At 50.2% G+C, this 13,504-nt stretch overlaps 1 protein-coding gene across 1 annotated transcript in view; it reads right to left on the reverse strand.

Annotated features, from left to right (window-relative positions):
- Positions 1–13,504, reverse strand: part of PIK3C2A (phosphatidylinositol-4-phosphate 3-kinase catalytic subunit type 2 alpha) — a 2,027,647-nt gene that overhangs the window by 850,258 nt on the left and 1,163,885 nt on the right. Inside the window, exon 21 of the mRNA XM_069623772.1 lies at positions 655–747. Within this exon, the coding sequence (XP_069479873.1) occupies positions 655–747 (93 nt within the window). The remainder of the gene's footprint in view (positions 1–654; positions 748–13,504) is intronic.

Here is a 13,504-nt window from a genome sequence, read left to right on the forward strand (position 1 = left end):
GAAGTCTCTTCCGGTGCGGTCCTGCTTGCCTCGAGACCTAGGGAAGGTGTTGTAGAGGGGGGTCCGCCTTGGGCAGAAGGGACGAATTCCCACGATGTGTCACAAAGGTTAGTGTTAAGTTGGCTGGCATAGGCATATCTTTAAGCAACGCGTTTTTACACTATATAAAAGGCATTTTAATTTCTAAATGCTTGTTTTAAATATCTGGATGTTAATGTCCTGAGGGGCTGGAACCGTCCCCAGTAACTAAGATGTTTGCTCTCATGCAAGGTCAGTGTTTGTGGGGGGCATGGAGAACCTCTGCAAGGATTGGTTGCTATGGGTAAGGAAAAGGGAGAGAGCCCAATGTCCCTTCTATTGTGAAATAACATGCAGAACAAAGATCCAAAATGTCCACTGCAATGAGCTGCAAAAGAATATAGCGAAACATTCAGTATACCTGCATCATGAAAGTGTGCGGCCTACACAAGAATGGACTGGAAGTATCTGTAGCTCTATGAATGTAAGCAGGGAACATTGAAACAAAATACTAATTGCAAAGTTTTGCTACGTGGAAACAAAAATTCATTGCACAGAGGTCGCATGGATCATCTTTTCAGTGCATAGGTATGAAAAATAATACCTTTCTTTCAGTACAGTGCAAACCAAACTTACCTTAAACATAACATTGATCTCTTCGCCAAGTGGGTCAGCATTTGCCATTGTGACTTTCAATGGCACCGCATTTGAACTGAAGAATGAACACACCTGAAAAAGAAGTTAATGTTCATTACTTATAAAAAAAATATACAAGGACTGACTACAACAAACATGTAAACCTTGCTCAAAAGCAGTGGCGTGCTGTATAAGAAAAGACAACAATAAAATATAGCATACAAAAAAGAACTTATTTAATATTTGTGCACATCTTCCCCAGATTTATAAATACATTCAATTTCAGTCTATTCTAGATCCTGAAATCTAGGTGCAACTACATGGCCGGTTCAGTCACAGAATCAAGAGTCATGGGTAGGGCTGGAAGTAATATAGCAGGCATATGTAGAACTGCCTGCGGCCCTGTACCTTATCTTCCCCCTCATTTACTGTGCTGCACTTAATGTTGAAAGTATTTAGGGAAAAGAAATGGAAAACGTGGCATAAAAGGGGACACCACAGTTTTGAGTAATGATGGTATTCCAATCAGATGCTGGATTGAAGGGATGGCACTGGGGAGTATGCATGAGAAGAACAAGTTACTCTCTTACCTGGTAACGTTCTTTCGATGGGATGGTCCGACGACGTATTCCATATCTATGACAGTAATCACCACAGCTGTGCTGCTTCGGAAAATCTTTCGCCGTCTGCGTCCTGCGTCAATGACGTCGATACGCCACCCCCTTGAGGACCTCCTACAATGGCCGACGTCACTGGATGTTATAAGTGGGACGCACGACGCCCGTAGCCTCAGTTGTAGTTTTTTCCCAGAACGTGTGGCACCAGTCTTCTGACAGTCTGACCACACAAAGCCTTGCAGAAACATAAGCTGCAATCTCATAAGAAATTCTGTAGCGGGGAAGGCAGGGAGGGAGTGATATGGAATACGTCGTCGGACCATCCCATCAAAAGAACGTTACGAGGTAAGAGTGTAACTTGTTCTCTGATGGGATTGGGTCCTCCAACGTATTCCAGATATATGACAGACTCCCAAAGCAGTACCAATGCAAGGAGGTGGTAAAAGAATTTAGAAAACAGAAATTTAGAATGCCCAATCAAATTGCGGAGTAAAGGACCGCCTTGCCAAAGGCCAGATCCTGCCCCCGGATGGAATCGAGGGAGTAGTGACGTACAAAAGTATGTACCGAAGCCCAGGTGGCTGCATCACAGATGTTACGAAAAGGAACACCCCTCTGTAGAGCAGTAGAGGCAGCCATACCCCTGGTAGAATGGGCCCGTAAGCCGACCGGTGGGTCCTTACCCGCTAAGCGGTAACACTCAGAGATAGCCAAAATAATCCAGCGAGACAAAGTCTGTTTCGCCACAGCTTGTCCCAAACGCTTGCCAGCGTAACCAATGAAGAGTTGATCGTCCACTCTGACCCGGGACATGCGTGAAATATAAAATCTTAACGCTCTCCTAGGATCAAGCCTATGGAGCCTCTCCTCTTCCTTACCAGGATGTCGAGGAGGATAAAACGCCGGAAGAACAACCTTCGGGCCTAAATGAAATTCCGACACCGTCGACGTGCCTAGTCACTTGGGAAAATTTGAGTCAGGTTGGTGAGAACTTGCAATACATTCAGCCGCCCGGTCTCCCCTATAATAAACCTTAGAATAAACTTAGGTTTATTCCATTCCATGGCTTTTTGAACATTTGTTCTACAAGCTGTTCTAAAGGATAAGAAAATAATGTTATTTCATTGCAATATTCTTGAAGTCTTCTGGAACATTTTTCACCACCACAAGATGGAACCTTTCCTACCTTTGTCCCCACTCCCGAGAAGAAACTTTTGTGACTTTTGGGCACAAGGCTCCATTCAACATACAGACTTATATAGGGTATTATTCTTATGAACTGGTTTACTTACTGCATCATTACTTACCTTCTTTTAGTTGTTTAACAGAATTATATGGATTTCTACAAACCTAAGGTGACTATATATATATGTTTGGTAACTGAGTGCTGTGTGATAATATTACCTGCTTGATTCATTTTTCTAGTGTGTTTTGGGCCCTGTAATAAATGAACAAGTTACTTTCTTACCTGGTAACGTTCTTTCGATGGGATGGTCCGACAACGTATTCCATATCTATGACATGTAATCACCACAGCTGTGCTGCTTCGGAAACTTTTTTCGGCGTCTGCGTCCTGCGTCGGTGCGCCGTCGTCGAGAACCTCCTCCAACGTCCGACGTCATCCGATGTGATAAGTAGGACGCACGTAGCCTCAGTTGTAGTTTTTTCCCCCAGAACGTGTGACATTAGTCAACTGCCAGTCAGACACAAAGCCTTGCGGAACGTAAGCTGAAATCGCAAAAGAAATTCTGCAGCGGGGAAGGCAGGGAGGGAGCGATATGGAATACGTCGTCGGACCATCCCATCGAAAGAACGTTACCAGGTAAGAAAGTAACTTGTTCTTCGAGGGGATTGGGTCCTCCGACGTACTCCATATCTATGACAGACTCCCAAAGCAGTACCAGAGCAAGGAGGAGGGAAAGAATTTAGAATCAAAATTTAGAATTGCCAATCAAATAGCAGAGCAAAGGACCGGCTTGCCAAAGGCCAGATCCTGTCCTCGGATGGAATCGAGGGAATAGTGACGTACAAATGTATGTACTGAAGCCCAGGTGGCTGCATCACAGATGTTGCGAATAGGAACACCCCTCTGCAGGGCAGTAGATGCAGCCATACCCCTGGTAGAATGGGCCCGCAAGCCAGCCGGTGGGTCCTTACCCGCCAAGCGGTAACACTCCGAGATTGCCAAAATAATCCAGCGAGACAGTCTGTTTCCTCACAGCTTGCCCCAAACGCTTTCCAGCGTAACCAATAAAGAGTTGATCGTCCACTCTGACCCGAGACATGCGTGAAACATAAAAGCTTAAAGCTCTCCTAGGATCAAGCCTATGGAGCCTCTCCTCTTCCTTACCAGGATGCGGAGGAGGATAGAATGCCGGAAGAACAACCTTCTGGGCCAAATGAAATTCCGTCACTACCTTCGGAAGAAAAGAAGGACGAACTCTAAGGACAACCCTGTCCTTGTGAAATACAGTGAAGGGTGGCTTAACTGAAAGTGCCTGTAACTCACTCACTCTGCGAGCGGAAGTAACCGCAACTAAAAACACAGTTTTCAGAGTTAACAGCCTCAAAGGGCAAGAATGTAAAGGCTCAAACGGAGCACCCATAAGAAACTTAAGAACAAGGTTCCAATCCCAACCGGGCACCAGGAAAGGTGACAGAGGGAACACATTAGTGAGCCCTTTCAGAAACTGTGAAATTAAAGGAATTTTAAAGTAAGAACACTCTTCAGACGAGCGCTTAAAGATGGACAGCGCCGCCAGGTAACCTTTAATGGTACCCATTTGCAAGCGCCTGTGGGCCAAAGAAAGTAACAAGGACAGAACCATGGGGATGTCACATGCAAAAGGATCCACATTCTGAACTCTGCACCAGTCGCAGAACTTACGGCAACGGTACAGAGACTTTGTTGCTGGCCTTCGGGCCGAAAGCAACACCTCCATCACGTCTTCAGGGAGGTCCCAATCCTTATACCTCAACCTTTCAGAAGCCAAGCGTGAAGGTTGAGGGATCTGACCTCTGGATGGAGAACCTGACTCCCCTCCCGTGAGAGCAGATCGTCTCAGTAGGGAAGACGACGTGGAGGGCAGATGGACAAGTCGAGAAGGTCCGGGTACCACGTCCTCTGAGCCCACGCCGGAGCAATGAGGATCATCCAGGAACCAAACTTCCGTAACCTCTGCCGCACTTGCGGGACGACGGGGACTGGAGGAAACGCGTACAGCAGCGGGAATGACCACTCCACCACGAACGCGTCTCCTAAGGCTCCTTTTGGAGGAAATTCCCGCGAGCAAAACCTTTCGCACTTCCGGTTGACACTGGAGGCGAAGAGATCCACTTGAGGGGTCCCCCAAAGGGCGAAGATCTCCAGGAGAATCTCCTGAGCCAACTCCCACTCGTGAGAGATCGTGCTCTGCCTGCTCAGAGCGTCCGCCGTCACGTTTTTGTCTCCGGCCAGATGAACTGCCGAGATCAAAACTGCTGGATGGCCCAGAACTCGAGCTGCATCGCCTCCCTGCACAGAGGAAGTGACCCTGCCCCCCCCCCCTTTTTGTTGAGGTAGTGCATGGCCACTGTGTTGTCCGTCAGGATCAGGACACTCTTTTCTCGCACAGTCGGCAGAAAAGCCTTCAGGGCTAGCCTGACGGCCCTCAGCTCCAACAGATTGATATGGAGTCTGGACTCCGACGGAGACCAACGACCGCTGACTGTCAGCCCGTTGGCATGAGCTCCCCATCCCGTGAGGGATGCATCCGTCACGATCGTCACCTCCGGCCAGGGAAGCCAAAATGGAGCCCCCTTCATCAAGTTGCCTTCGACGGCCCACCACAGAAGGTCCCGGGCGACCGAGGGCGGCACCTGAACCGGGTCCGACATCCTGCCGGAGGACTGCGACCATTGCATCTTGAGTGCCCACTGCAAAGATCTCATCCGCAGGCGAGCCTCTGTCACCAGAAGAATGCAGGATGCCATGAGGCCGAGCAACCTCAAGAACTCGAACGCTGGGAGCGTCTGGGCATGCTGAAACTTGTGCACCATCTGCTGAATGTGAAGAGCCCTCACCTGGGGAGGAAAACACTGCCCCAGGGAAGTGTCGAGCACTGCTTCGATGTACTGGAGCCGCTGTGTTGGCGTCAAATGGGACTTCTTTAAATTGAGGGAGAAGCCCAGCCTGTGAAGGGAGTGGCAGGTGACGGACAGATGATCCAGGACCTGCTCGGGAGCGCTCCCCCTGATCAACCAATCGTCCAGGTAAGGGTAGACGTGAATCCCCCCCTTGCCTGAGATGCACTGCCACCACCACCATGAGCTTGGTGAAAACCCTCGGGGCGGAGGTCAATCTGAACGGCAGGACCCGAAACTGAAAGTGCGAGTCGCCAACCACGAACCTCAGGTACTTCTTGTGCTTGCGATGGATCGGCACATGGAAGTAAGCATCCTTGAGGTCGAGAGACACCAACCAGTCCTGAAGCTGAAGGGCCTGGAGGACTTGAGAGAGAGTAACCATCTTGAACTTGTCCTTCCTTAGGAGTTTGTTCAAACCGCGCAAGTCCATGATGGGTCTCAATCCCCGTCTTTCTTCGAAATCAAAAAATAAGGGGAATACCATCCCTTGTTCCTCTCTGCTACAGGCACCAGTTCTATGGAGCCTTTTCTCCAGCAGGGCTTGAATTTCCTGCGCAAGGAGCGGATCCGGACTCTGCAAAGAGGTTCCCCGGGGGATTGTTGCGAGGCCTGTGCCGAAAAGGAAGACAGTAGCCGTGGGTTATGATCTCCAGAACCCACACATCTGAAGTAATGGCACGCCACTCTACAAGATGCTGCGCCAGCCTTCCCCCAACCGGCGAACCATGGGGCATGGCCTCATGACTGAGTGGTAGCGGCTGCGGCGTTACCTGAGGGCAAAGAGGCAACTGCCCGAGCGGCCTTGGCACCACGGGTACCCTGTCGTCCACCTCTGGCACCCCTGCGTTGGCCTCTTTGACTGCCAGCTCCTCTCGCTTTACTGAAGGACGAGTAATAGCGAAAGGAACCACCCCTCCATTGCTGTCCCCTAGGACGAAAAGGCAGAGGTTGGCGAACTGCAGCGCCCAACGACTTCGCTGCAGCTTTTGAGGTCTGCAACCTCTCAAGGCTCTCGTCAGCCTTGCTGCCAAAAAGGTGTTCACCGTCAAAGGGCATGTTGAGGAGCCGGGACTGCACAGCAGGAGCAAACCCCGACTTCCGCAACCACGCAAACCTGCGTATCACTGTGCTCGCCGCCATGGACCTGCTGACGCCTTCAGCCAAGTCCAAACCCGACTGAACGGACTCACACATGGCATCCTTACCATCCTGGACCATAGCAAGGAAACCATCCAGTTCGTCCCCTTCGGGAATATGTTCAGCCGCTAACGCAACACAGTTCCACACAGTGTGTGTGAAACGAGACAAGGCACAAATGGAGTTGGCCGCCTGAAGCGCCATACCACCAGAAGAAAACACTTTCTTCGCCCAGCCATCAAAACGTTTGTCGTCCCTATCAGGAGGGATGGTAGGGTACGACGCCTGCTTTGCCGGGGCCGTGGCCGCCTGCACCACCAAACTCTTCGGAGTGGGGTGCCTGGTCAAGTAGCAGGGGTCGCTACTGGCTGGACGGTATTTTCGCGACAAGGACCTGCCCACTGCCGGGAGACTCTCCGGAGCAGTCCAAGCCGCCGCCACCCTTCTCTGTAAAGCCATATGGAACGGCAGTACCGGGTCAGTTGGGGGACCAACATCAAGGATGTCCGTGAGATCATCCTGCACAAACTCCCCTGGTGGAGCAGACCATCCCAAGTACTCAGAAACCCTAGCCATAAGGCGTCGGTACGAGGAATCGGCATGAGAGCCAGGCTCACGCCTACAAAACTCCACCTCCGGAGAGGTGTCCAGTCCACTGGCATCATGCAGTGACTGCCTCAAATCGTCAAACTGACTATGGCCCGAGACAATTTCATCTGGAACCAGACTAGGAACCAGGCCATCAGAATCCTCATCCGCCTCTGAAATATACTCAAGGTGGCGAAAAGAAGGCACCCGAGAGTGCTTGCTCTTAACAAGAGCCTTCCTAGGGGGTTCCCCCATGCCACGGGGTACCTCCGACACGAAGGGCGTCGAGGGCATCGAGTGAATCGGCGCCGGCTTCGAGAGAACAGGTATCGGCGCCGAGAGGATCGGCGTCGACGTCGAGTAAATCGGCGTCGTCGACACAGTCCTCGAAGCCGGAGCTCCTATCGTGTCCTTCGACGACTTGAGCGTCGACGACTTCCTCTGAGCCGGAGCCTCGAGAAAGCCTGTCGACGCCCTCGACGCCTCAGACGTCGATGTCTTCCTCGAAGACATCACAGGTGCACACGGTCTCGAACGCGTCGAGGACCGGGACCTGGAACAGGTCAATCTATACACACGGAGGGGTTTATTCACTCCACTTGCAGCATTCACACATACTCGGCCAGCACTCCTATTATTGCTTGATGGTATGGATGTTTCCATTTCAACTTGTTCATTACTGAATCGTGAACTGCAGTCTTGATCCCTACATTTGTGGAGGTGTGGCGATACTCTAGCGGACTGTGACGCTTTGTTGAAGTATTGATTTCTCATTTGGAGGGAAACCAGCAAATTTGTCATCCTGCGACGTGCTTTGAAGTTTCACCATTTAAAGGCTTGGAGGTTGTTTTCCTTTTACCCTCTTGGGTGCCTGAATCTACCCTTTCAACACGGTGTGGAAGAGATTAGTGGATGCTTTTAAATTTATCCCCTGAAGAATGTTCGCCTGAACTGGGCAGTTAAGAACAGAAACATGTTGGGATGCTTGTTGTTTTAGTGACACATTGAGATTTTTTTGTGTGTTATGTGATATCTTCTGTGTCGTATAAATAAGTTATCTGATGTTTTATATTTGTTTTATATTTGTTTTTTAATGTTTAGTACACTGTGTTAGGTGAGGGTAGTGTTTTTTGTTTAAATTCAGTTTGAATTATTTGAATAATAAACTTGTCATACATTTGTGAAAATTAGTTATAGCAGACGGTCCATTTTTTCAGGACTAGTGATGCTGGAAAACCTTATAGAGTTCCTGTGTGAGGGGGTTGGAGGCAAGTAAACAACACGTATCATCTTGCTCTTTATTGTATTACATATATCTATATCCCCGTTGGTGGAGTAGGATGTCTTCATGTTAATAGGGATTCTTTATACCTATTTAAACATATTAGCCATAGTGAAAATCTGAAGCATTTTCCAGACAAGGTCTTCCCAATGCTCAATTGTGGAGAAGTTGCTGAGAAAAGGCACTGGTTCCTTAGCAGGAAGTGATTGTTTGGATGATTAATCATTCCTTGAGCTAGACCTAGACTGACAATGCCATTTCTGAAGGAAAAAGAAGAATGCCCTTTCGAAGAGTCTGAGGAGAGGAAGAAGGTTAACCTTTGGCTCACGTCCATGTGAACAAGACTCCCCAGGTTCCCCCTGCAACCTGGAGGTTATTTGAGACCAAACGCGGAGATTTCAAGGGTGTTCCCATCCTACCTGCATGTGGGGTTTTGAAAAGCTTTGGAGTATACTACCAGAGAAAACTAAGGTGTATTTAATGGCAAGAGCCACAGTCAATCATGCCACAGTCAGCCCTCCAGCACCAAAGACAAACCTTATGGGGGATCGACAGACATTTCTCCCACAAACCATGCAGAGATTGGAGCCTGAGACCATAGAAAGAAGCATGATACTGTCATCCAACAGCCAAGTACTGTTCACAAAGCAGGGCACTGAGCGCAAGGAAAAAAGGAACTGTGGTCAGGAGGCACAGCCCGATAAATATATACCACCTATGACATCACATGTGGGATCATGAGGATCAATGGAACCACCTGGAGGCACAGTGCATCCCCTGGCAGCTGAAATGTTTTCAAAGGCTGGAGAATATAATTCTAAAATAAGTAATCTGTTTAAGAAAGAAATTAATTTTAATGGGACGTGCACAGTGCAAATAGTCATGCTGAAACTGGACTCTATATGTGACATGCCACGGAAATGGGAAGGCTGATCTATAGGCCACACAATTACATTCTAAGAGAAAATGTGAGGTTTTAATAGAAGGGGTCTGCTTTCTCTCATCTCGACTTAGGGGTCTGCTTTCTCTCACCCCGACTTGGGGGTATGCTTTCTCACACCACGACTTGGGAGTCTGTCTTCTCTCAACCTACCTAGAGGGTTTGGTATGGTTTTTTCACCCTCATCCCGAACCCTTCCTTGGAGTGATGGCATATCTTCCATCTCTGTGCCCCGCTCCTCCCGCAGGCGTTCACGAAGACCAACATGGGTTCTCCCTTCCGGCTTCTACCCGGTGTTCCACGTATGTTGGAGCTGGCACTCCCTTCCTGCTACTTTCCTGTGGGGCTTCAGTGTCACTTCCTTCTTGTGCCGCTCGTCCACCGCATAGTTTCCCACTACTTGAAAGTCTCCTAGGCCAGGCTTCTCTGGTTTGTGTCTCAGCCGAGACGTTCAACATTCCGCAGACTAGCCCGCAGCTGGTTTTGTCACACTGGGAAGGTGCTCACTTCTTCCTGTCACACCCTCTAGGAAGAGGTCTCTCCTCCTCTGCATTCCAAGGCTGATTGGGTCTTTATCCTCTACACACCAAGAGGGTTGGCTTATCTCCCGCTCTCTCTTCTGAGGTGGGTGCTTGAAAAAGGTCAGAAACCATACCAGCCATTTGTGTAGGAAGTTGTAAGTTATTACACAGTTTAGTTTAATTCCTATGCTGTTGAGACAAGTGAGAATGGCACATAACCTGTCCTCAGAAGGGGTGCGATCCCGTTTACCCTGTCCCTTTGGGGATGTTATGCTTAGAACGCTCACCTCCCTAGTCCCAATTAAGTTGGCTCCCCCTTGGGGAGAGGAATGTGTTCCCTGGATTTGTCACACTAGACAGACTTTCTAATTCTTTAATGTTTCCTTTTTTTTTTTTCCTCTTGAAGGTAGCAGAAGAAGAAGACATTGTCTCCTCTGACCTGGCCGTTTGATAGGTTTTTGGCCTGTCTGACCTGTCCTCCACCACACTTCTAGAGGATTCAGCCTCTGAAAGGGGGGTATCTGCCCTCATTCAGCCAAAGGGCTAGTCTCCTTATTCTATCCTTGAGGGGTTTTGTGCTAAAGGAGTCACAGATTTCAGTACCCTCCTGGATGGGATAAGGGTAGAAACAGTACATGCATTCAGAATGCGTGTCTCCATCATACATATTCTTAACTCCACATGATTGGCATGCCTTGAAAGAACAAGTTACTTTCTTACCTGGTAACGTTCTTTCGATGGGATGGTCCGACGACGTATTCCATATCTATGACATGTAATCACCACAGCTGTGCTGCTTCGGAAACTTTTTTCGGCGTCTGCGTCCTGCGTCGATGACGTTGATGCGCCGTCGTCGAGGGCCTCCTCCGACGTCCGACGTCATCCGATGTGATAAGTAAGACGCACGACGCCCGTAGCCTCAGTTGTAGTTTTTTCCCCCAGAACGTGTGACACTAGTCAACTGCCAGTCAAACACAAAGCCTTGCGGAACGTAAGCTGCAATCGCAAAAGAAATTCTGCAGCGGGGAAGGCAGGGCGGGAGCGATATGGAATACGTCGTCGGACCATCCCATCGAAAGAACGTTACCAGGTAAGAAAGTAACTTGTTCTTCGAGGGGATTGGGTCCTCCGACGTATTCCATATCTATGACAGACTCCCAAAGCAGTACCAGAGCAAGGAGGAGGGCAAGAATTTAGAATCAAAATTTAGAATAGCCAATCAAATACCAGAGCAAAGGACCGCCTTGCCAAAGGCCAGATCCTGTGCTCGGATGGAATCGAGGGAATAGTGACGTACAAATGTATGTACTGAAGCCCAGGTGTTGCGAATAGGAACACCCCTCTGCAGGGCAGTAGACGCAGCCATACCCCTGGTAGAATGGGCCCGCAAGCCAGCCGGTGGGTCCTTACCCGCCAAGCGGTAGCACTCCGAGATGGCCAAAATAATCCAGCGAGACAAAGTCTGTTTCGTCACAGCTTGCCCCAAACGCTTTCCAGCGTAACCAATAAAGAGTTGATCGTCCACTCTGACCCGGGACATGCGTGAAACATAAAAGCTTAAAGCTCTCCTAGGATCAAGCCTATGGAGCCTCTCCTCTTCCTTACCAGGATGCGGAGGAGGATAGAATGCCGGAAGAACAACCTTCTGGGCCAAATGAAATTCCGTCACTACCTTCGGAAGAAAAGAAGGACGAACTCTAAGGACAACCCTGTCCTTGTGAAATACAGTGAAGGGTGGCTTAACTGAAAGTGCCTGTAACTCACTCACTCTGCGAGCGGAAGTAACCGCAACTAAAAACACAGTTTTCAGAGTTAACAGCCTCAAAGGGCAAGAATGTAAAGGCTCAAACGGAGCACCCATAAGAAACTTAAGAACAAGGTTTAAATCCCAACCGGGCACCAGGAAAGGTGACGGAGGGAACACATTAGTGAGCCCTTTCAGAAACTGTGAAATTAAAGGGATTTTAAAGTAAGAACACTCTTCAGACGAGCGCTTAAAGATGGACAGCGCCGCCAGGTAACCTTTAATGGAACCCACTTGCAAGCCCCTGTGGGCCAAAGAAAGTAAAAAGGACAGAACCATGGGGATGTCACATGCAAAAGGATCCACATTCTGAACTCTGCACCAGTCGCAGAACTTACGCCAACGGCAACGGTACAGAGACTTTGTTGCTGGCCTTCGGGCCGAAAGCAACACCTCCATCACGTCTTCAGGGAGGTCCTAATCCCTATACCTCAACCTTTCAGAAGCCAAGCGTGACGGTTGAGGGATCTGACCTCTGGATGGAGAACCTGACCCCCCTCCCATGAGAGTAGATCGTCTCGGTAGGGAAGACGACGCGGAGGGCAGATGGACAAGTCGAGAAGGTCCGGGTACCACGTCCTCCGAGCCCACGCCGGAGCAATGAGGATCATCCGGGAACCGAACTTCCGTAACCTCCGCAGCACTTGCGGGATGACGGGGACTGGAGGAAACGCGTACAGCAGCGGGAATGACCACTCCACCACGAACGCGTCTCCTAAGGCTCCTTTTGGAGGAAATTCCCGCGAGCAAAACCTTTCGCCTTTCCGGTTGACACTGGAGGCGAAGAGATCCACTTGAGGGGTCCCCCAAAGGGTGAAGATCTCCAGGAGAATCTCCTGAGCCAACTCCCACTCGTGAGAGATCGTGCTCTGCCTGCTCAGAGCGTCCGCCGTCACGTTTTCGTCTCCGGCCAGATGATCTGCCGAGATCGAAACTTCCTGCTGGATGGCCCAGAACTCGAGCTGCATCACCTCCCTGCACAGAGGAAGTGACCCTGCCCCCCCCCTTTTTGTTGAGGTAGTGCATGGCCACTGTGTTGTCTGTCAGGATCAGGACACTCTTTCCTCGCACAGTCGGCAGAAAAGCCTTCAGGGCAAGCCTGACGGCCCTCAGCTCCAACAGATTGATATGGAGTCTGGACTCCGACGGAGACCAACGACCGCTGACTGTCAGCCCGTTGGCATGAGCTCCCCAACCCGTGAGGGATGCATCCGTCATGATCGTCACCTCTGGCCAGGGAAGACAAAATGGAGCCCCCTTCATCAAGTTGCCTTCGACGGCCCACCACAGAAGGTCCCGGGCGACCGAGGGCGGCACCTGAACCGGGTCCGACATCCTGCCGGAGGACTGCGACCATTGCGTCTTGAGCGCCCACTGCAAAGATCTCATCCGCAGGCGAGCCTCTGGCACCAGAAGAATGCAGGATGCCATGAGGCCGAGCAACCTCAAGAACTCGAACGCTGGGAGCGTCTGGGCATGCTGAAACTTGTGCACCATCTGCTGAATGTGAAGAGCCCTCACCTGGGGAGGAAAACACTGCCCCAGGGAAGTGTCGAGCACTGCTCCAATGTACTGGAGCCGCTGTGTTGGCGTCAAATGGGACTTCTTTAAATTGAGGGAGAAGCCCAGCCTGTGAAGGGAGTGGCAGGTGACGGACAGATGATCCAGGACTTGCTCGGGAGAGCTCCCCCTGATCAACCAATCGTCCAGGTAGGGGTAGACGTGAATCCCCCCTTGCCTGAGATGCGCTGCCACCACCACCATGAGCTTGGTGAAAACCCTCGGGGCGGAGGTCAATCCGAACGGCAGGATCCGAAGCTGAAAGTGCGAGTCGCC

Source organism: Ambystoma mexicanum, chromosome 11 (genome assembly GCF_040938575.1).
Source record: "Ambystoma mexicanum isolate Mex_15411 chromosome 11, UKY_AmexF1_1, whole genome shotgun sequence".
In the NCBI taxonomy this organism is placed as follows: domain Eukaryota; kingdom Metazoa; phylum Chordata; class Amphibia; order Caudata; family Ambystomatidae; genus Ambystoma; species Ambystoma mexicanum.